Source organism: Oncorhynchus mykiss, chromosome 13 (assembly GCF_057628025.1).
Source record: "Oncorhynchus mykiss isolate SJ-2025 chromosome 13, ASM5762802v1, whole genome shotgun sequence".
NCBI classification, from domain to species: Eukaryota; Metazoa; Chordata; class Actinopteri; order Salmoniformes; family Salmonidae; genus Oncorhynchus; species Oncorhynchus mykiss.
Window position 1 is genome coordinate 74,094,350 of NC_143034.1, and position 23,409 is coordinate 74,117,758.

At 45.6% G+C, this 23,409-nt stretch overlaps 1 protein-coding gene across 1 annotated transcript; it reads right to left on the minus strand.

Annotated features, from left to right (window-relative positions):
• Nucleotides 1-2,512: 2,512 nt before the first annotated feature.
• Nucleotides 2,513-22,449, minus strand: LOC118948229 (heparan sulfate glucosamine 3-O-sulfotransferase 3B1-like). Its single transcript, XM_036973279.2, has 2 exons — nt 20,700-22,449; nt 2,513-4,317 (listed from the first exon to the last, which is right to left on the minus strand). Exons 1-2 carry the CDS (start codon nt 21,284-21,286, stop codon nt 3,690-3,692), a joined length of 1,215 nt encoding a protein of 404 aa, XP_036829174.2. The 5' UTR covers nt 21,287-22,449; the 3' UTR covers nt 2,513-3,689.
• Between the last annotated feature and the right edge of the window lie 960 nt (nt 22,450-23,409).

Here is a 23,409-nt window from a genome sequence, read left to right on the forward strand (position 1 = left end):
CAGAGGGCTGTGGTGATAACATCTGATCCAACAGCTGTCCTGTTGACTTTACCTAACAGGACTACAGAGGGCTGTGGTGATAACATCTGATCCAACAGCTGTCCTGTTAACTTTACCTAACAGGACTACAGAGGGCTGTGGTGATAACATCTGATCCAACAGCTGTCCTGTTGACTTTACCTAACAGGACTACAGAGGGCTGTGGTGATAACATCTGATCCAACAGCTGTCCTGTTGACTTTACCTAACAGGACTACAGAGGGCTGTGGTGATAACATCTGATCCAACAGCTGTCCTGTTAACTTTACCTAACAGGACTACAGAGGGCTGTGGTGATAACATCTGATACAACAGCTGTCCTGTTGACTTTACCTAACAGGACTACAGAGGGCTGTGGTGATAACATCTGATCCAACAGCTGTCCTGTTGACTTTACCTAACAGGACTACAGAGGGCTGTGGTGATAACATCTGATCCAACAGCAGTCCTGTTAACTTTACCTAACAGGACTACAGAGGGCTGTGGTGATAACATCTGATCCAACAGCTGTCCTGTTGACTTTACCTAACAGGACTACAGAGGGCTGTGGTGATAACATCTGATCCAACAGCTGTCCTGTTGACTTTACCTAACAGGACTACAGAGGGCTGTGGTGATAACATCTGATCCAACAGCTGTCCTGTTAACTTTACCTAACAGGACTACAGAGGGCTGTGGTGATAACATCTGATCCAACAGCTGTCCTGTTAACTTTACCTAACAGGACTACAGAGGGCTGTGGTGATAACATCTGATCCAACAGCTGTCCTGTTAACTTTACCTAACAGGACTACAGAGGGCTGTGGTGATAACATCTGATCCAACAGCTGTCCTGTTAACTTTACCTAACAGGACTACAGAGGGCTGTGGTGATAACATCTGATCCAACAGCTGTCCTGTTAACTTTACCTAACAGGACTACAGAGGGCTGTGGTGATAACATCTGATCCAACAGCTGTCCTGTTGACTTTACCTAACAGGACTACAGAGGGCTGTGGTGATAACATCTGATCCAACAGCTGTCCTGTTAACTTTACCTAACAGGACTACAGAGGGCTGTGGTGATAACATCTGATCCAACAGCTGTCCTGTTGACTTTACCTAACAGGACTACAGAGGGCTGTGGTGATAACATCTGATCCAACAGCTGTCCTGTTGAATTTACCTAACAGGACTACAGAGGGCTGTGGTGATAACATCTGATCCAACAGCTGTCCTGTTGACTTTACCTAACAGGACTACAGAGGGCTGTGGTGATAACATCTGATCCAACAGCTGTCCTGTTGACTTTACCTAACAGGACTACAGAGGGCTGTGGTGATAACATCTGATCCAACAGCTGTCCTGTTGACTTTACCTAACAGGACTACAGAGGGCTGTGGTGATAACATCTGATCCAACAGCTGTCCTGTTGACTTTACCTAACAGGACTACAGAGGGCTGTGGTGATAACATCTGATCCAACAGCTGTTAACTTTACCCATGATAACAGCTGATCCAACAGCAGTCCTGTTAACTTTACCCAACAGGACTACAGAGGGCTGTGATGATAACATTATACTGTATCATGGTCAGCTCATCATCCCTGTATAGAGTCATTACACAAGCCAACCTCACTGTTAGCAAAGAACGGATTACAAACATGAAAATGCGGTGTCATCTCATAAAAAAGACTGCACATTTAAAGGTTGGAGTTTAGGTCGGTCAACTGGCTTCAACAAGCAGAGGAACTAGGAGGGGTGCTAAAGACTATGACAGTAACGTAAAGCTTCCTAAATAGCTTGCCCTTTTCAGAAGAGCCTTGAATCCGGAACATAAAATCCATCATGTTAAATGTGTAGTGGTCACAAGGTCCCAACATACGTTGTTGACTCCTTTTGACAGATCCTTGTTTTATAGCAGGAGAGTCCAGAGACAGCACTGTGACATCACTCAGCTGCACTGTGACATCACTCAGCTGTAATGTGACATCACTCAGCTGCACTGTGACATCACTCAGCTGCACTGTGACATCACTCAGCTGCACTGTGACATCACTCAGCTGCACTGTGACATCACTCAGCTGTAATGTGACATCACTCAGCTGCACTGTGACATCACTCAGCTGCACTGTGACATCACTCAGCTGCACTGTGACATCACTCAGCTGTAATGTGACATCACTCAGCTGTAATGTGACATCACTCAGCTGCACTGTGACATCACTCAGCTGCACTGTGACATCACTCAGCTGCACTGTGATATCACTCAGCTGTAATGTGACATCACTCAGCTGCACTGTCACATCACTCAGCTGCACTGTGACATCACTCAGCTGTAATGTGACATCACTCAGCTGCACTGTGACATCACTCAGCTGTAATGTGACATCACTCAGCTGCACTGTGACATCACCCAGCTGTAATGTGACATCACTCAGCTGTAATGTGGCATCACTCACGTGTAATTGATGTGATGATGAGTTATTACTGTATTGATATAGCTGTCATAGTGACACTGGAAGGGCATCCCAAATGGTTCCCTGTTTCCCTAAATGCCCCATGGGTCCTGGTCATAAGTAGTGAACGATTAAGTGAGCAGGGAGCCATTTGGGACAAAGGACTGACGGGATCAGCTGGGGTTCTATATATTGATCTGGTGGATGAAGTGGGCCCACAGGCCTCTGGAGGTCAGGCTGATCTTAAGGAGGTTGATTTGGACTCCATGAGTGGTTTTTAAACATCTTTTAAAAACAAAGAGGCTATAGAGATGCCTCCGTGTTCAATGACCCAACACTAATTCTCTGGCCGTTACAGTATTTGTACGTCCTCATTCTACCAACCTTTGTGATTGAACCGTTTTTGCTGAGATGGTGTGGTATTCGTTCAGTCATGTTAAAAAGCAATGTGGTAAAGGGAGGGAGAATGAGCTAATGCAGCATTATAAAGTCATTGCATGTATATGAAGGGAAACAATAGCTCTAGCCTAACCCTGCTGGTCGAGTGCTGCTACCCGTAACAGAATTGTGCTGTTATATTTTCATTTCCACAATTCCTGCACATGTATTTTTTCTGAGGTAATTTCAAGATTACAAAATGCCCTTCAAACGAAGATTTTAAAAACAGGAATGTAAAGATGTGTGATGATCCTCAACAAACATGGATAGGCAGCTCAGTGAGTTCATAATATCCTAGAAATAAATTATCATAAAATAGACTTCTGTACTTTTTACACACGCTGCCTTATATACACAGTATAACAATATCTCCAAAGTGTTACAATTACAACCTAAAACCCCGCAAAGAAAAATACAACATCTCTGTCTGAAAGGGCACCATAACACCTCAGTAGTGCACTGCATTTGAACAGAATAGTGTACAACAACCTCAATAATGCACTACTATTGACCAGGGTAGTGCGCTACATAGGGAAGAGGGTGCCATTTTGTCCGATATTATAGTGCACTACTATTGACCAGGGTAGTGCGCTACATAGGGAAGAGGGTGCCATTTTGTCCGATATTATAGTGCACTACTATTGACCAGGGTAGTGCGCTACATAGGGAAGAGGGTGCCATTTTGTCCAATATTATAGTGCACTACTATTGACCAGGGTAGTGCGCTACATAGGGAATAGGGTTCCATTTCGGATTCACTCAATGTCTCCGTCGCTCAGCTCCATGAACCCCATCCAAAGTCATGTCCCGTCATCTGATAAAACCTGCTGTTGAAAGGTTGATAAAAGTCCCTCAGCTTCTGTACCACCTCAGGGTCAATATTAGGATGAATCCTTCCTTTGGTTTTACCCAGACAGTGAGGTTTACTATTCCCCTCCGGCCTCTTCAGACAGGGGAAGCCCTTGGCTGGGTTGAAGTGAAAGTGTTTGTGACCGACCACCCTCCTGAGCCCCAGGAAGTCCTGTACGCGTGTCATCTCCCCGGCTGGGTCGGAGATCAACCTCTCCCCGCTGACGAAGAGGAGCTGGTCCTTGGGGAAGTACTGCAGCCAGCGTTCTAGGTGCTTGGCATACATCCCGATCTGGACGGCGCTCCAGGACGTGTCGATGAGACCCGTAGTTCTGTTCTTGAAGGCGAGGCTCTCAAAGGAGGGGATGTCAGGTTTCTTGGAGCGGGTCTGAGTGTAGTCTGAGATGGCCCTGGTGACGGGGTCTCGGACCACCACAATCAGCCTGGTGTCTGGGGACATGGTGTGGATACGGGCGGGGACGTCTTTAGTGACGTAGTAGCTGGGGGTCTTCTCCATGGTGATCTGACCCTCCTGAGTCTCAGGCATACGGTCTCTGAGGAGAGGAGAGATGGAGAGGTTTGTTATTATACACACAGGATAAAGACAGGACTGTGAAGCACTCCATGAGATGGAGAGATGGAGAGGTGGAGAGATGGAGAGTTGGAGACGTGGAGAGGTGGAGACATGGAGAGTTGGAGACGTGGAGAGGTGGAGACATGGAGAGGTGGAGAGGTGGTGAGATGGAGAGGTGGAGAGGTGGGGACATGGAGAGATGGGGAGATGGAGAGGTGGAGAGGTGGAGACATGGAGAGGTGGAGACATGGAGCGATGGAGAGGTGGAGACATGGAGAGATGGGGAGATGGAGAGGTGGAGAGGTGGAGACATGGAGAGGTGGAGACATGGAGAGGTGGAGACATGGAGAGATGGACAGGTGGAGACATGGAGAGATGGAGACATGGAAAGATGGCGACATGGAGAGATGGAGAGGTGGAGACATGGAGAGATGGAGACATGGGGAGATGGAGACATGGAGAGGTGGAGACATGGAGAGATGGAGACATGGGGAGATGGAGACATGGAGAGATGGAGAGGTGGAGACATGGAGAGATCGAGAGGTGGAGACATGGAGAGATGGACAGATGGAGAGATGTAGAGTTGGAGAGGTGGAGACATGGAGAGATGGAGACATGGGGAGATGGAGACATGGAGAGATGGAGAGATGGAGAGGTGGAGACGTGGAGAGGTTAGTATTGGGCTAAGGCACATATAGCACTGTGTGGTTCAAGAGTTACAGCCTGGGACCATGCAGCATCCAGGCTATAGTTCAGGAGTTATAGCCTGGGACCATGCAGCATCCAGGCTATAGTTTAGGAGTTACACCCTGGGACCATGCATCATCCAGGCTACAATTCAGGAGTTATAGCCTGGGACCATGCAGCATCCAGGCTACAGTTCAGGAGTAGTCAGACTGTGCATTCAGGTCAGATAACTCACGGAGACATAAAGGATCAAGCGTTGTGGAATAGGAATGCTGATCTAGGATCAGATCCCCCTGTCTATGTAATCTTATTCATTATGATATAAAAGGTCAAAACTGATTACGGTCAATGAATGAATGAATGAGTGTGTGTGTGTGTGTGTGTGTGTGTGTGTGTGTGTGTGTGTGTGTGTGTGTGTGTGTGTGTGTGTGTGTGTGTGTCTCTGTCTGTCTGTCTGTCTGTCTGTCTGTCTGTCCAGTCCAGTCCAGTCCAGTCCCTCTTACTGAGCTGACCTAACTCTTTTAGATAATAAATTAGCCAGTTAACTGCAGCCCCAGACCAGGGTAATGACCAGGGCTCAGGGTAATGGCTAAAGTGGGCCACCAGAGATTTCAACTGAGCCTAAACACATAGGCATTAGGAGTATTAGTCCTTGTAGTGCATTAGAAGGATAGGAAAGGAGGGAGGGAGATAGGGGTAGTAGACTAGTGAGGGGTAGTATACTAGTGCTTAGTGACTTAGAGGGGTAAGGGAGGAGGGAGGGTTGGAGGGAGGGGAGGAGGGAGTGTAGGAGAGAGGGTAGGAGGAAGTGGAGGAGGGATGGGAGGGGAGGGGAGGAAGGAGGGGAGGAGGGAAGGGAGGGGAGGAGGCAGGGTAGTGGAGAAAAGAGGAAGACAGATAGATAACATTACATTAGTAGAGTCACTAACATTAGGAGATAGTTGGTAGTATATATCTAATACTACATTAGTACAGTGACTAACATTAGGAGATGGTTGGTAGTATATATCTAATACTACTATAGTACAGTCACTAACATTAGGAGATGGTTGGTTGGTAATATATATCTAATACTACTATAGTACAGTCACCAACATTAGGAGATGGTTGGTAGTATATATCTAATACTACTATAGTACAGTCATAACATTAGGTTGATAGTATATGTCTCGTAAGTAGAGTTATCACTATTTTTTAACAATGACGAACACAGTAATAAATACTACTAAACTACTACTTTGTCAAAAGTAAGGTATTTGCTGATCTCCTTCTGAATATGTGTAACCAACTACTGCAGAAACAGGCATGGTAAAGCCCTAGCTGAGCACTGCTGACTGGAGCCTTGGGGTGGGTCCTTGACCTATGGGGATCGCTCCTTTTGGAAAGACCTCATTACTCCAAGGCAAACACACAGGGGGTTGCTCTTTCCTTCTGTCACAATCACAGAAACCAACAAAACCTCTTCCCCATTAGTCTCTCGATACATCTCTCTCCACTACACTCATACTTTTCCATCTCCCTCTCTCCCTATTACTATGTGAGGTGTGAACAAAACACCAACCACTACAGCTCGCTATCAGCATCACTGCAACACTTCTGCAATTATATGCCGTATCTCTTGGATACACAAGCGGAGTGCATTTTGTCAAGGCCCTGGGGGAGTCACAGAGAAACTTACTACCAATCAAAATGCACACTTAGTCCCAGAGCAAAACAAACCTGGATGGAAGATGGATGAATAATGCATTAGATAGATATGAGAGAGAGAGAGAGAGAGAGAGAGAGAGAGAGAGAGAGCAAGAGAGAGAGAGAGAGAGACAGAGAGACAGAGAGACAGAGAGAGACAGGGAGAGAGAGAGAGAGAGAGAGAGAGAGAGACAGGGAGAGAGAGAGAGAGGAGAAAGAGAGAGGGAGTGAGACAGAGAGAGAGAGAGAGAGAGAGAGAGAGAGAGAGAGAGAGAGAGAGAGAGAGAGAGAAAGAAATGAGGGTTTTCTATACAAATTGTTTGAAAGCGGTGTTGGGGTTAAATCATACGACATTATAAAATCCATGTACACACACAACAAGTGTTGTTAAAATTGTCAAAAAACACACACATTTCTTTCCACAAGGCTGTGGGGTGAGACAGGTATGCAGCTCAACCTACTAAATAAAATTCTACTATTTGCTGATGATCTGGTGCTTCTGTCCCCAACCAAGGAGGGCCTACAGCAGCACTTAGATATTCTGCACAGATTCTGTCAGACCTGGGCCCTGACAGTAAATCTCAGTAAGACCAAAAAATAATGGTGTTCCAAAAAAGGTCCAGTTGCCAGGACGACAAATAGAAATTCCATCTCGACACCATTGCCCTAGAGCACACAAAATATACATAAAAAGGAACAGAACATTTTACACACTAAATAGGACCTGTCTAAAAACAGTTACAGAACCCATTGCCCTTTCTGTTTGTGAGGTCTGGGGTCCGCTCACTGACCAATCATTTACCAAATGGGACAAACACCAAATTGAGACTCTGCATGCAGAATTCTGCAAAGACATCCTCTGTGTACAACGTAGAGCACCAAATCATGCATGCAGAGCAGAATTAGGCCAATACCAGCTAATTATCAAAATCCAGAAAAGAGCAATTAAATTATACAACCACCTAAAATGAAGTGATTCTCAAAACTTCCATAACAAAGCCATCACCTACAGAGAGATGAACCTGGAGAAGAGTCGCCTAAGCAAGCTGGTCCTGGGGCTCTGTTCACAAACACAAACACACCCCACAGAGCACCAGGACAGCAGCACAATTAAAACCAACCAAATCACGAGAAAACAAAAATATAATTACTTGACACATTGGAAAGAACTAACAAAAAAACAGAGCAAACTAGAATTATATTTGGCCCTAAACAGAGAGTACATAGTGGCAGAATACTGACCACTGAGACTGACCCAAAATGAAGGCTTTGACTATGTACAGACTCAGTTAGCATAGCTTTACTATTGAGAGAGGCTCCTGAAGGCAGCCCTGGCTCTCAAGAGAAGACAGGCTATGTGCTCACTGCCCACAAGGTGGAAAGTGAGCTGCACTTCCTAACCTCCTGACAAATATATGATCATATTAGAGACACATATTTCCCTCAGTTTACACAGACACCCAAATACATTTTAAAAAGCCCTTTGAATTTAATTTAATTGAGAGGGAGAGAAGAGAGAGTAAGATAGGGAGGAGAGAAAGAGAGAGAATGAGAACGAGAGAGAGAAATAATAGAGATGAGAAAGAGAGACAAAGAAAAAGCGAGAGAGAAGAACAGAGAGACAGAGAGGGAACACCGTCACAGGCTAGAGGAGTGAAGAAGAGTGCCCTTGGGGGCAGATTAACAATCTTTCACAATTGTTTCTGTGATAATAAACTAGATTGCCTGGAGGAACCAATAGGTTGCAAAGCATCTTCCTCTATCAGCCAATAGAGATGTAACATACACTTCCTGTCCTCCTCCTCCTGCTCTTCCTCCTCCTCCTCCTCTTCCTCCTCCCGAACCACTAGATAACTCCTAGCTCCAGCCCCTAATCACTGTGTGTCTGTGTGAGCTGTGAAACTGCTGTGTTGTGTCTGCTGGTCTGTCAGGTGACTTCATTAACCAATCTCCTCTTAGACAGAGGCTGTTTGAAGCTGCTGGTCTGTCAGGTGACTTCATTAACCAATCTCCTTCTAGACAGAGGTTGTTTGAAGCTGCTGGTCTGTCAGGTGACTTCATTAACCAATCTCCTTCTAGACAGAGGCTGTTTGAAGCTGCTGGTCTGTCAGGTGACTTCATTAACCAATCTCCTTCTAGACTTAGGCTGTTTGAAACTGCTGGTCTGTCAGGTGACTTCATTAACCAATCTCCTTCTAGACAGAGGCTGTTTGAAGCTGCTGGTCTGTCAGGTGACTTCATTAACCAATCCCCTTCTAGACAGAGGCTGTTTGAAGCTGCTGGTCTGTCAGGTGACTTCATTAACCAATCTCCTTCTAGACAGAGGCTGTTTGAAGCTGCTGGTCTGTCAGGTGACTTCATTAACCAATCTCCTTCTAGACAGAGGCTGTTTGAAGCTGCTGGTCTGTCAGGTGACTTCATTAACCAATCTCCTTCTAGACAGAGGCTGTTTGAAGCTGCTGGTCTGTCAGGTGACTTCATTAACCAATCTCCTTCTAGACAGAGGCTGTTTGAAGCTGCTGGTCAATGTTGATATCTGTTGCTATCAGGGAACAGGTTCAAAGGTAGGAATTTACTTCCCTGACTGACTGGCTGTATGGAGCTTGTTGGGCTTGGCTGTTGCTGTCGGCTGACTTGGGGAAGGGGTGTGGTGTATAGTCATTTACTTTTATCTCTACATTTATATCCAAATAAAACTTTACTTACATAACTGGTCCATTGTAATCTGAATGAGGTGAGCACAGGCTTTCAATAACTTATTAACAACAATCATGATTAGAATTTAAACAGACACGATTCACCAGGACTATAGGGTCTACTACTATCTACCAGTTCAGAGGGGAGGATTCACCAGGACTATAGGGTCTACTACTATCTACCAGCTCAGAGGGGAGGATTCACCAGGACTATAGTGTCCACTACTATCTACCAGCTCAGAGGGGAGGATTCACCAGGACTATGGGGTCTACTACTATCTACCAGCTCAGAGGGGAGGATTCACCAGGACCATAGTGTCTACTACTATCTATCAGCTCAGAGGGGAGGATTCACCAGGACTATAGTGTCTACTACTATCTACCAGCTCAGAGGGGAGGATTCACCAGGACTATAGAGTCCATTACTGTCTACCAGCTCAGAGGGGAGGATTCACCAGGACTATAGTGTCTACTACTATCTATCAGCTCAGAGGGGAGGATTCACCAGGACTATAGTGTCTACTACTATCTACCAGCTCAGAGGGGAGGATTCACCAGGACTCGAGGGTCTACTACTATCTACCAGCTCAGAGGGGAGGATTCACCAGGACTATAGTGTCTACTACTATCTATCAGCTCAGAGGGGAGGATTCACCAGGACTATAGGGTCTACTACTATCTACCAGCTCAGAGGGGAGGATCCACCAGGACTATTGTGTCCAGTACTATCTATCAGCTCAGAGGGGAGGATTCACCAGGACTATTGTGTCCACTACTATCTACCAGCTCAGAGGGGAGGATTCACCAGGACTATAGGGTCTACTACTATCTACCAGCTCAGAGAGGAGGATTCACCAGGACTATAGTGTCCATTACTGTCTACCAGCTCAGAGGGAGGATTCACCAGGACCATAGGGTCTACTACTGTGGGAACCACTCCTCTCCTCAGACCACCAGACACGGGATAAGAGGTGATGGTATGCAGACACTCAGAACAATCTGGCAACATTTCTGTTAGACAAGTTCCAGACATGAATCAAAGAGAACAGCTTCTTAGAAGGAACGATGAGGCCGTTCTTTGGTTGTAGATACCGGTGGGACGTTCTCTTATCAACTGTGTAAAAGACGTTCTCATCACTCTCTCTCTCTCTCTCTCTCTCTCTCTCTCTCTCTCTCTCTCTCTCTCTCTCTCTCTCTCTCTCTCTGCACTCAGTGCCTTCTTCACTGTGCTCTGATTTCTCAATATCTCTACAGCATTCCTGTCAACACAGATAATGCAGAGAAAGGTTTTCCCATGCTCTCCTCCCCTCCTTTTCTATCCACTCCTCGACTCTTCTCATACCAGCAATATGCAGCAGCAGGAATCAAGGCCACCTTATTAACAGTTGGAAGAAGGCCCAGGTCTAGAGAGAAGATGAGAGGAGAAGGGCGGGGAAGAGGCCCAGGTCTAGAGAGAAGGTGAGAGGAGAAGGGCGGAGAAGAGGCCCAGGTCTAGAGAGAAGGTGGGAGGAGAAGGGCGGAGAAGAGGCCCAGGTCTAGAGAGAAGGTGAGAGGAGAAGGGCGGAGAAGAGGCCCAGGTCTAGAGAGAAGGTGAGAGGAGAAGGGCGGAGAAGAGGCCCATGTCTAGAGAGAAGATGAGAGGAGAAGGGCGGAGAAGAGGCCCAGGTCTAGAGAGAAGATGAGAGGAGAAGGGCGGAGAAGAGGCCCAGGTCTAGAGAGAAGATGAGAGGAGAAGGGCGGAGAAGAGGCCCAGGTCTAGAGAGAAGATGAGAGGAGAAGGGCGGAGAAGAGGCCCAGGTCTAGAGAGAAGATGAGAGGAGAAGGGCTGAGAAGAGGCCCAGGTCTAGAGAGAAGATGAGAGGAGAAGGGCGGAGAAGAGGCCCAGGTCTAGAGAGAAGATGAGAGGAGAAGGGCGGAGAAGAGGCCCAGGTCTAGAGAGAAGGTGAGTGGAGAAGGGCAGAGAAGAGGCGTAATGTGTATGCCCTCCTCTGGTTTTTCATTTTAGTCATTTAACAGGCACTCTCATCCAGAGAGACTTACAGGGTCAATTAGGGTTAAGTGCCTTGCTCAAGGGCACATGAACAGATGTTTTACCTAGTTGGCTGGGGATTTGAACCAGCAACCGTTTGGGTTAGCTACTTGCCACTCATAGATCTGTCACTTTCAGCCTTGCGCTACCGCATAGCAGTTTTATCACTCTCTGTCTTCCTGCTGTTAACAGAACAACAGAACCAACACCTCTGTCAGGGTGGCAAGGATGGATCAATTACAGTTATACATTTTGACCATTTAGCAGACTGTCTTATCCAGAGCGACTTACAGTCAGCAAAATAAATATTCAGCAAAATGTGGCAAAATGTTCTGCGAAAGAAACTTCTTCCTGCCCAAAACTATATGTTCCTGCTAGGTGATTTGTTTGATAAATGACTTTGGTAATTCAACTCATGGCTCTATCCTAGCTGCTGCAGGGATGTGCAGGTCTACAGTCTGACAGGATCTGATCAGTAATAACATTAGAGATGGACAATAGTCTGACAGGACCTGATCAGTGATAACATCAGAGATGTACAGGTCTAGAGAACTAAACAACAACTCCAGGAGGATAGAGAAGGAGAGAACTAAACAACAACTCCAGGAGGACAGAGAAGGAGAGAACTAAACAACTCCAGGAGGACAGAGAAGGAGAGAACTAAACAACCCCAGGAGGACAGAGAAGGAGAGAACTAAACAACTCCAGGAGGACAGAGAAGGAGAGAACTAAACAACTCCAGGAGGACAGAGAAGGGGAGAACTAAACAACAACTCCAGGAGGATAGAGAAGGAGAGAACTAAACAACAACTCCAGGAGGATAGAGAAGGAGAGAACTAAACAACTCCAGGAGGACAGAGAAGGAGAGAACTAAACAACAACTCCAGGAGGATAGAGAAGGAGAGAACTAAACAACTCCAGGAGGACAGAGAAGAAGAGAACTAAACAACTCCAGGAGGACAGAAAAGGAGAGAACTAAACAACTCCAGGAGGACAGAGAAGGAGAGAACTAAACAACTCCAGGAGGACAGAGAAGGAGAGAACTAAACAACAACTCCAGGAGGATAGAGAAGGAGAGAACTAAACAACAACTCCAGGAGGATAGAGAAGGAGAGAACTAAACAACAACTCCAGGAGGACAGAGAAGGAGAGAACTAAACAACAACTCCAGGAGGACAGAGAAGGAGAGAACTAAACAACAACTCCAGGAGGACAGAGAAGGAGAGAACTAAACAACAACTCCAGGAGGATAGAGAATGAGAGAACTAAACAACAACTGCAGGAGGACAGAGAACTAAACAACAACTCCAGGACAATAGAGAACTAAATAACAACTCCAGGAGGATAGAGAAGGAGAGAACTAAACAACAACTCCAGGAGGACAGAGAAAGAGAGAACTAAACAACTCCAGGAGGACAGAGAAGGAGAGACCTAAACAACAACTCCAGGAGGATAGAGAAGGAGAGAACTAAACAACAACTCCAGGAGGATAGAGAAGGAGAGACCTAAACAACTCCAGGAGGACAGAGAAGGAGAGAACTAAACAACAACTCCAGGAGGACAGAGAAGGAAAGAACTAAACAACAACTCCAGGAGGACAGAGAAGGAGATAACTAAACAACAACTCCAGGAAGATAGAGAAGGAGAGAACTAAACAACTCCAGGAGGACAGAGAAGGAGAGAACTAAACAACAACTCCAGGAGGACAGAGAAGGAGAGAACTAAACAACTCCAGGAGGATAGAGAAGGAGAGAACTAAACAACAACTCCAGGAGGACAGATAAGGAGAGAACTAAACAACTCCAGGAGGACAGAGAAGGAGAGAACTAAACAACTCCAGGAGGACAGAGAACTAAACAACAACTCCAGGAGGACAGAGAAGGAGATAACTAAACAACTCCAGGAGGACAGAGAAGGAGAGAACTAAACAACTCCAGGAGGACAGAGAAGGCGAGAACTACACAACTGAACTGAACCACAATGTGTCCATGTTCTTCTAAGTGTCTGACAAAGTGCTGTGGTCTGATGACCTCCTATAAAACCCCCGGGTTTTACCACCTGAAATGACAGTTTCCCTCCCTGATTGATAATAGTTTGATGAGAGATTAACTTTAGTTTTCCAGCTATTGAGCTCCAAGAAGTAAAAGTAGGTCTTAACCAATACCGTTCACACAGCTGCGTCAGCTAAAAGTCAACTATTTTGGGAATGTTCAGAAACAAATGTCAGCATATTTCGATACCTACTGTAGCCCTACACACCCCCCGTTGGGCCCGTTCCTCATTCTCAACAGATGTTCTGTTCTTCTCCTGCCTATCAATATGCTGATGCATTGAATTTAGCTGGGAAGGATCTACATGGATGGCTTTCCTGCTTCTTAAACCATTATTATTCCCCTGTGTCCATAAAAACTACTAAGGGTTTGTAGTCAGCAAAAAGAAAACCAAATGTACTTGTATGAACTACCTGAAGGGAAATATAACTTCTCCCTCTGAAAGACCTCAGGAGGAGAATCAACTTTCAGAACAGAATAGAGAACACTGAGGCTCAGTGTTAACAATCTGTCCATCCTGCTGGCCTCAGAGTTCCAGAACCCAGAGTTCCAGAACCCAGAGTTCCAGAACCCAGAGTTCCAGAACCCAGAGTTCCATTTGCAGGCAACATTCCGAAGGATTCAAGTTGAAAAAGCACTTTCCCGCTCCTGAGGGACATTTGCATACAACGTAAAGTGAAGAGAAACTACGTTTCACTCTAATGGCCCTGTTCTATTATCACTAGGGTTAATATAAACCCCAGGGGTTCCTCTGCTCCTCTTTCAGACAGCTGTACACCCCCACCGCCACTGCAGATTCTAAAGACTCACTTTCAATTTACTGCCCTCTCTCTGGCTGCGTCCCCAACGGCACTCTATTTCCTAGAAAAGGCACTACTTTTGACCAGGGCCTATAATGCTCTGGTCAAATGTAGTGCATTATATAGGGGATAGGGTGCTAATTGGGACTCAACTCCATCATTGGGGCGGCAGGGTAGCCTAGTGGTTAGAGTGTTGGACTAGTAACCGAAAGGTTGCAAGTTCAAACCCCCGAGCTGACAAGGTACAAATCTGTCGTTCTGCCCCTGAACAAGGCAGTTAACCCACTGTTCCTAGACCGTCATTGAAAATAAGAATTTGTTCTTAACTGACTTGCCTGGTTAAATAAAGGTTAAATAAAAATATTCTCTGCATACCTATCCCAAACCCAGGTCCCACCAAGTTCCCACCCAGCTCCGACCCAGCTCCTCACCAAGCTCCGACCAAGCTCTCACCAAGCTCCGACCCAGCTCTCACCAAGCTCCCACCCAGCTCCGACCCAGCTCCGAACCAGATCCCACAGAGCTCCGACCCAGCTCTCACCAAGTTCCCACCCAGCTCCGACCCAGCTCCTCACCAAGCTCCGACCAAGCTCTCACCAAGCTCCGACCCAGCTCTCACCAAGCTCCCACCCAGCTCCGACCCAGCTCCTCACCAAGCTCCGACCAAGCTCTCACCAAGCTCCGACCCAGCTCCTCACCAAGCTCCGACCCAGCTCTCACCAAGCTCCCACCCAGCTCCGACCCAGCTCCGAACCAGATCCCACAGAGCTCCGACCCAGCTCTCACCAAGCTCCCACCCAGCTCCGACCCAGCTCCCAAGCAGCTCTGTTTGGGGTTAGAATAACTGTTTCCCTTCCTCTGACAGTCAGTGAGATAGCAAGCTGACGAGAACAGAAAAACCCCACACTATCATATTTCAACAGAATGGGTTCGTTTTCCAGGATCACTTCATGCCTTTTGATTCCAGCAGCATGTGGTGCCCAGATGTTCTACTCTCTAAATTCATAGTATCAAGAAGAGAATAAGTCAAGAAGTCTAACTGGGAATTAAAACAGTGACTTATAGAGAAAGGAGGAGGAAGGTTGGAATGGAAAAGAACATTCCCACGGCCTTTGGGAGTTCCCTCCTCCCGCGCTCCCTCCTCCCGCGCTCCCACCCTCCTGTATGTGTGAGCGTGCAGCCTACAATTTGTCTGGCAGCTCCTGTCTTTCTGCCTCTTGGTGTAAGCACGTCTATATTCTGTGAAAGCGTGGCCAACTGGCTATATCTGTGGCCGGAGTCCCCGCTGCGCCAGGCCTAGGCCATAGAAATAGAAGGACTAGATGAGAATCCCCTTTCAAGGCGACCATATTGTGTGTTGTAGTTATTCTATGTGTATGGCCTCTCCTCTCTGTGTGGCTCTAGACTGCAGGGTGGGGGGCTTCTACAGCACTGTTGGACCAACAGTGTGGAGATGTGGGCAGCAGAGATCAATGCCTCCACGGGGGACGGGCCTGAACCAGGCCACCCAGCAGAGCTGCTCCTCAGCCCCCTCTCTCCCCTCCCCTGCACCTCCTCTCCCCAAGCACAGTGGTGGAGGCTTTACGAGAGTTAGTCAAGCCACACCATACCCTCTCCCTGTCCATCCCCTCCTAAGGATAAAGTTAGGACCAACACTGAAATAACTGACCTCATGGTAAGAGGACTATCCTCCATGGTGAACGAGTTGGGCCTGCTCTAGTAACCCTGAATAACTGGCACCCTTTCTGATCATCTAGAATGTTTTAACAGTAAGTTTACTGGTTGGTATGTGGATGACCATGTGACCTCGGCCCTCCCTCCCTCCACTGTGACTTCACTAAAAGACAGAGTAGAGGGAGATGACTCTGTTGATCCAGGGTGGTGACGGTCACTAGTGATGGTCATTAGTACAGAGACCTCTGGGGTCTGACTGGGGTCTGAATGGTCTGGCTGGGCGTTACTCAAGCGGAGGGGTTTTAATTAACCTAACAACCACTCCAGGCAATCAGATACAGGGTTCTTTCATTACATCCTACATATACAACTGCACTGTGTTTCTCCACTGTGGATACTTACTGTAGGCCTACACAGTCATGAACCTGCAGCTCTAATGTGTTTAGAAATACCAGTTCTGAGCCAGAGGATGAGCTTTTTCATGTTCACCTTTAGCTAACATAAATAGGTCAGATGTCACTCAGACGTTTACTGTCTTCCAGCTCTTTATTTCCGCCAATAGCCTCCAGCTTCTATGATCAACACAGATCCTACTACATCAGTTTGCCGTTCTGATCGAGTCATGAAATATGATGCTTAAAGACTCCAGAAACCACCAGAGGAAGAAACTGTCCGTTCCTTGTTGAACGTCATCTCTTTTCTTCTCAGTCAGTGAAGAGGCACTAAAGACCCCCCCCCCTGTCCCCGTCACAGTGCGTTGGTCAACCTCAACACAAGTGTCCTAACACTGTCTGGAAACTCTTGGAGCAGCTGAACCCAGAAGGCCTTTTGAACGTAGCTCCCCTGACTTCCTCCATTGTAGAGTTATGAATAGAGGTTGGTGAAGACAGCGTTGAACTAGTAGCATTAAGGAGCCGTTGACATTGACTGCTAATCTCCATGGCCCAAGTCCATTTAGATGGCTCAATTTAGATGGCTCAATTTAGATGGCTCAAGTCCATTTAGATGGCTCAATTTAGATGGCTCAATTTAGATGGCTCAAGTCCATTTAGATGGCTCAAGTCTATTTAGACGGCTCAATTTAGATGGCTCAAATCCATTTAGATGGCTCAATTTAGATGGCTCAAGTCCATTTAGATGGCTCAAGTCTATTTAGATGGCTCAATTTAGATGGCTGAAGTCCATTTAGATGGCTCAAGTCTATTTAGATGGCTCAATTTAGATGGCTCAAGTCCATTTAGATGGCTCGATTTAGATGGCTCAAGTCCATTTAGATGGCTCAAGTCCATTTAGATGGCTCCTCAAAGAAACCAACAAAGGTACACGTTTCAATGTTGACAAAGTGTCTCATCTGCTGTTTTTCAGTCTTCAATTAAAAACCTCAGAATTCCTGAAATGATTTAACTTTACATATCACTCTGATACTTTACGGAGGTCCTGTCAACGACTGAATCAGGAACAGGCTATAGTTGTTTAGAACAGAGAGAGAGGCCTGTTGTGATGCTGTGGGTTACAACAGGTCTAGCTAACACTGGGAACTCACTGAGATGCACTGAGAGGTTGATCATTACAACCACACATTGTTGAACACTGGGCAAACTGTTCACTGTTCCTATAGCTTTGGATCCCTGGAATTTGAAATTAACTCATTGTCTGTGTCCCAAGTGGCACCCTATGCCCCACATAGTGTGATATGAGCTCTATGAGCTCCGGTCAGAAGTAGTGCTCTATATAGGGAATAGGGTGCCATTTGGGAACCAAGCATGGTTAAAGCTGTGTTGTCGTAAAGGGAATCACAGCCTAAGAATCAATCCCTGGAACCGGGAGCACTCAATTGAATTACGATGCTTCTGGCTGCTAGGGGATGATGTCATGATTTAGTCTGTTTACTCCTGGCAGTAAACCATGTGCTGTTTGGGTCTAAACTCCAGAAGAAAAACTGAATAGAAGCTCTATAATGTTTCTCTGACCTCTAGAAGGAACTGTCAAGCTGAATGGAAGCTGTAGAATGTTTGTCTGACCTCTAGAAGGAACTGTCAAACTGAATGGAAGCTGTAGAATGTTTGTCTGAGCTCTAGAAGGAACTGTCAAACTGAATGGAAGCTGTAGAATGTTTGTCTGAGCTCTAGAAGGAACTGTCAAACTGAATGGAAGCTGTAGAATGTTTGTCTGACCTCTAGAAGGAACTATCAAACTGAATGGAAGCTGTAGAATGTTTGTCTGACCTCTAGAAGGAACTATCAAACTGAATGGAAGCTGTAGAATGTTTGTCTACGCTCTAGAAGGAACTGTCAAACTGAATGGAAGCTGTAGAATGTTTGTCTGAGCTTCAGAAGGAACTGTCAAACTGAATGGAAGCTGTAGAATGTTTGTCTGAGCTCTAGAAGGAACTGTCAAACTGAATGGAAGCTGTATAATGTTTGTCTGACCTCTAGAAGGAACTGTCAAACTGAATGGAAGCTGTAGAATGTTTGTCTGAGCTCTAGAAGGAACTGTCAAACTGAATGGAAGCTGTAGAATGTTTGTCTGACCTCTAGAAGGAACTGTCAAACTGAATGGAAGCTGTAGAATGTTTGTCTGAGCTCTAGAAGGAACTGTCAAACTGAATGGAAGCTGTAGAATGTTTGTCTGACCTCTAGAAGGAACTGTCAAACTGAATGGAAGCTCTATAATGTTTCTCTGAGCTCTAGAAGGAACTGTCAACTGAATGGAAGCTGTAGAGTGTTTGTCTGACCTCTAAAAGGAACTGTCAAACTGAATGGAAGCTGTAGAATGTTTGTCTGAGCTCTAGAAGGAACTGTCAAACTGAATGGAAGCTGTAGAATGTTTGTCTGAGCTCTAGAAGGAACTGTCAAACTGAATGGAAGCTGTATAATGTTTGTCTGACCTCTAGAAGGAACTGTCAAACTGAATGGAAGCTGTAGAATGTTTGTCTGAGCTCTAGAAGGAACTGTCAAACTGAATGGAAGCTGTAGAATGTTTGTCTGAGCTCTAGAAGGAACTGTCAAACTGAATGGAAGCTGTATAATGTTTGTCTGACCTCTAGAAGGAACTGTCAAACTGAATGGAAGCTGTAGAATGTTTGTCTGAGCTCTAGAAGGAACTGTCAAACTGAATGGAAGCTGTAGAATGTTTGTCTGACCTCTAGAAGGAACTGTCAAACTGAATGGAAGCTGTAGAATGTTTGTCTGAGCTCTAGAAGGAACTGTCAAACTGAATGGAAGCTGTAGAATGTTTGTCTGAGCTCTAGAAGGAACTGTCAAACTGAATGGAAGCTGTAGAATGTTTGTCTGACCTCTAGAAGGAACTATCAAACTGAATGGAAGCTGTAGAATGTTTGTCTGACCTCTAGAAGGAACTATCAAACTGAATGGAAGCTGTAGAATGTTTGTCTGAGCTTCAGAAGGAACTGTCAAACTGAATGGAAGCTGTAGAATGTTTGTCTAAGCTCTAGAAGGAACTGTCAAACTGAATGGAAGCTGTAGAATGTTTGTCTGAGCTCTAGAAGGAACTGTCAAACAAGTCAGTTTCTATGTGTCATTTAAGTTGCGTAATTGAATTTGGGCCCTTTTATTAGGCCCATATCGGCCCTAGTCCCAAATGGCACCCTATTCCCACTTATTTTGACCAGAGCCTATGTGTGCCATTTGGGACTCTCCCTATGACTCAGGACTATACTTTATATGGAGTGTTTGATTATTGAGTTGGTAGTCAGCTGTTAGAGTGATACATTCCTCAGTTCACACTCATCACACTGTGAGGAGAGACTTCTAGCTTCATTCTAACTTTATTATAGCTTTATTGGCCCAATGAAAAATGTGTTTCATTTTCACCTTGAACAGGATATACATTCATAAACACATTCCATTGGATACCCATAGTGTCTGCACATTCATGGTACAGTTTTTCAGAACTACTGTAGGTCTATATTCACCATCCACATGAGCCACAGTGAATGGTCACTACTTTAATTAACTTAACTACAGGCACTGGTTACTTTAACTAATTGTTACCATTGTGTGGCGTAGGCCTATTTCTATTATGTGTGTGAGTGTGAGTGTGAGTGTGTGTGTGTGTGTCTCTCTCTCTCTCTCTCTCTGTGTGAGTGTGTGTGAGTGTGAGTGTGAGTGTGTGTATGTGTGTGTGTGTGTGAGAGAGTGTGAGTGTGTGTGTGTGTGTGTGTGTGTGTGTGTGTGTGTGTGTGTGTGTGTGTGTGTGTGTGTGTGTGTGTGTGTGTGTGTGTGTGTGTGTGTGTGTGTGTGTGTGTGTGTGTGTGTGTGTGTTTAAATCCATGCTAATCAACCTGGTTATTTTTTTCCACTCAGCACAATGGCCATATGTCCATCTAATCGTAGTGTTGCGTGTTATCTTAGAGGTGTGTTTAAAGACACTGCGTGCATTAGTCCTACAGTAGCTCTGTGAAGAGACGTAGAGGCCAGCAAACATAATATTCTAAACGGAGATGTTCTTCCCTGACAGCCTTGAGGTTTTGTTTGATGTTCTCTGTGAGTCTCTAAAAATAACGGTGTTTCTCAGAAACCCATTAATCGACCAGACAACCTATGACATGTGTATGTGTTATAGACTGAGTAGTAGCCTAGAAATGAAGATGGGATACAAAATAAATTAAATTAAATAGATGGGCTCAATTAAAGGGCAAATGATGAATTATTTTAGTAGTATATACATAATTCGTTTATGTTCTGATCAGTTAACGTTATTAAGTGTATGAAATGTACCTGTACCACTCTAGCCCCTTGTCATAGTTCCGATCAAAGAAGTGCGGCTCGGCCCCAACAGCTCTAATGTCGGGATGCACGCGGAGGAACTCCAGCAGCGCCCGTGTGCCTCCCTTCTTCACCCCGATGATAATCGCCTGGGGCAACTTCTTACTCTCCACCGGCCCTGACTCGTTGAAGAGACTTGACACGACATTATTATCCAACGTCCTCTGCTCGCTTCGAATCTCATCCCAGTCCTCCCCTCCTCTGCTGTCCAAATCACTCTCATTATTTAACACGTCCCTGGATGATGCGCCGAATAACGGATCTAAAGAATCTAACGGATCTTCTTGGTGTTCGGATTCCAAGTCCCCTTCGTTTTGGAGTCGGGGTTGAGTTCTGTTAGGGTCAACTGTTTCGAGATGTTGTGAATGTTTACTGCTGGCTGTACCGACCATCAGACTTGGCATGGTTGAACAGTATCCGACGCAGCAATATATCATATACACCCACAGGGACAACATGATGCAGAAAACAAAGAGTTTATTCTTCACGTGGGATGATGAGACAAAATGCAGGTTCTGATATATTGGGCTATATTCCATAGGACAGTCGGGCGAGACGAGTCATAATCCAAAAACGCATATTGGCTAAAGTTATTCGCTCCTCTTCCACTGCAAAAATCCTGGTGACATAATTCCACAACTTGCCTATACGCTGCTTATAACGGACTTCTTATTATTTAGTGATGAATGAATCTAATTTCCAGCTCCATTCATACGCAATTCCAAACGAAACGAAAAGATACTCCGGTCAGATGTGTCCGCGCCCTGTGCGTAAAAACAAAGTATCCGTGGTTGTCTCCCATCACTTGGCCAACAGGCGTGTGAGCGAGAGGGAGCGCACTACGGCGAATAGATGAGTAGGCTACATCCCATTCATCCCGTTTAGGCTTGGAGCGTATGATTGACAGTAGAGCCGACCAATCCTAGAAGACTGTAGTGAGAGATAATTATCTGTTGCTTTATTTCCAATGAGTAGTTATAGGCCAATAAACCCTTCACACATCATGGCTACGTGCATAATAGTCACCTTATAATGTAGGCTGATTATAACTGTGTTATAAGTGTTTCGTGTTTAATATTTAAAACTTGAAAATATGATATACTTTTTTTTTTACATAAAATTATTTTAAAAATCTACATTTCAATTGTTATTTATTTACTTTACTTTAACAGGCTGGAATTGTTGAAGGAAATCAACTTATGTCACTGGCGAAGTAGCCGCATCCTCTATCCAACCCGCTGAAATGCAAAAGCAAATATTATGATAGCGTTTTAAACGTCCTTTTATACACCCCAAACATATGGACAACATGGCAGCATCAACACAACATCTGTTTACTGCCATTGGAATTTAGCATCAGAATATCTATCGCTAGAACAAGTGCTTTTCTGCATGACCAGACGAGACAATAGTCTTATGCGGAGAGATCAGCACGAGCACACGACGTTCTGAAAGGACGTGGCACGACGCGGGCAGATGTCCTGAATCTCCTGCGGTTCCAGGCTGAATGGCTAGTTTGTAAAGTTGCATTCTTTCACTGCGCAACAGCGATAGGGTGTCACGGGTTGTAACTACTCGACTTAAGGCGGTTTCTGTACCCTCCTGCCAGCCGGTAGTCAAGATGCGCGTGTATTGTACAGTATAACAAGTATAGGCTACAAGTGGTGTGTGTGCAAGCCCACGTGCCTGCGCCAGTGAGTCTGTCTGTGTCTGTGAGTGTGTGTGTGTGTGTGTGTGCTTGCGTTGATGTGTGTGTGTGTGTGTGTTTGCGTCCATGTGTGTGTGTGTGGTGTGTGTGCTTGTGTCCATGCGTGTGTCTGTGTGTGGTGTGTGTGTACCTCTTCTTGTGTGTGTGTGTGTGTGTGTGTGTGTGTGTACCTCTTCTTGTGTGTGTGTGTGTACCTCTTCTTGTGTGTGTGTGTGTACCTCTTCTTGTGTGTGTGTGTGTACCTCTTCTTGTGTGTGTGTGTGTGTACCTCTTCTTGTGTGTGTATGTGTGTGTGTGTGTGTGTGTACCTCTTCTTGTGTGTGTGTGTGTGTGTACCTCTTCTTGTGTGTGTGTGTACCTCTTCTTGTGTGTGTGTGTGTGTGTACCTCTTCTTGTGTGTGTACCTCTTCTTGTGTGTGTACCTCTTCTTGTGTGTGTATGTGTGTGTGTGTGTGTGTGTGTACCTCTTCTTGTGTGTGTGTGTGTGTGTACCTCTTCTTGTGTGTGTATGTGTGTGTGTGTGTGTGTGTGTGTGTACCTCTTCTTGTGTGTGTGGACAGGGAAGGTCAGGGGGCAGCCATTGTGTTCAGATGGATTATGAAGATTACTGAAGAGCTTGCCATGTCAGTCAGTCTCACCAGAACCACCACAGTGACACTGTAATCCCCTTATCTCATCACACACACTCACACACAAGGCTAGATAGGGGGAGGGTCTGTGTGTCCTTGTGTGCATGCGTGTGTGTGCTCTGTGTTTATCTGAATCCATACACCCAGGCATGTTCCAACAGAAAACCCATTTTCTTCAGGAAGTTGGAAACAGTTTTCTCAGCAGGATTACTGGAGATGACTTTGACTGTTATAAAGCAGGAGTCAGACAGTTATATGGTATATGTTTGATAATGGCCCCAAAAAACTGGGTTAACGGAGTTGTAGTCATTTACATCTTCCATCA

Coding starts and splice junctions, on each gene's coding strand:
- LOC118948229 (XM_036973279.2), bottom strand. CDS start 21,286: ATGGAATATAGCCCAATATATCAGAACCTGCATTTTGTCTCATCATCC. Junction 4,318..20,699: donor AAGGGGCTAGAGTGGTACAG/GTACATTTCATA, acceptor TCCTCTCCTCAG/AGACCGTATGCCTGAGACTC.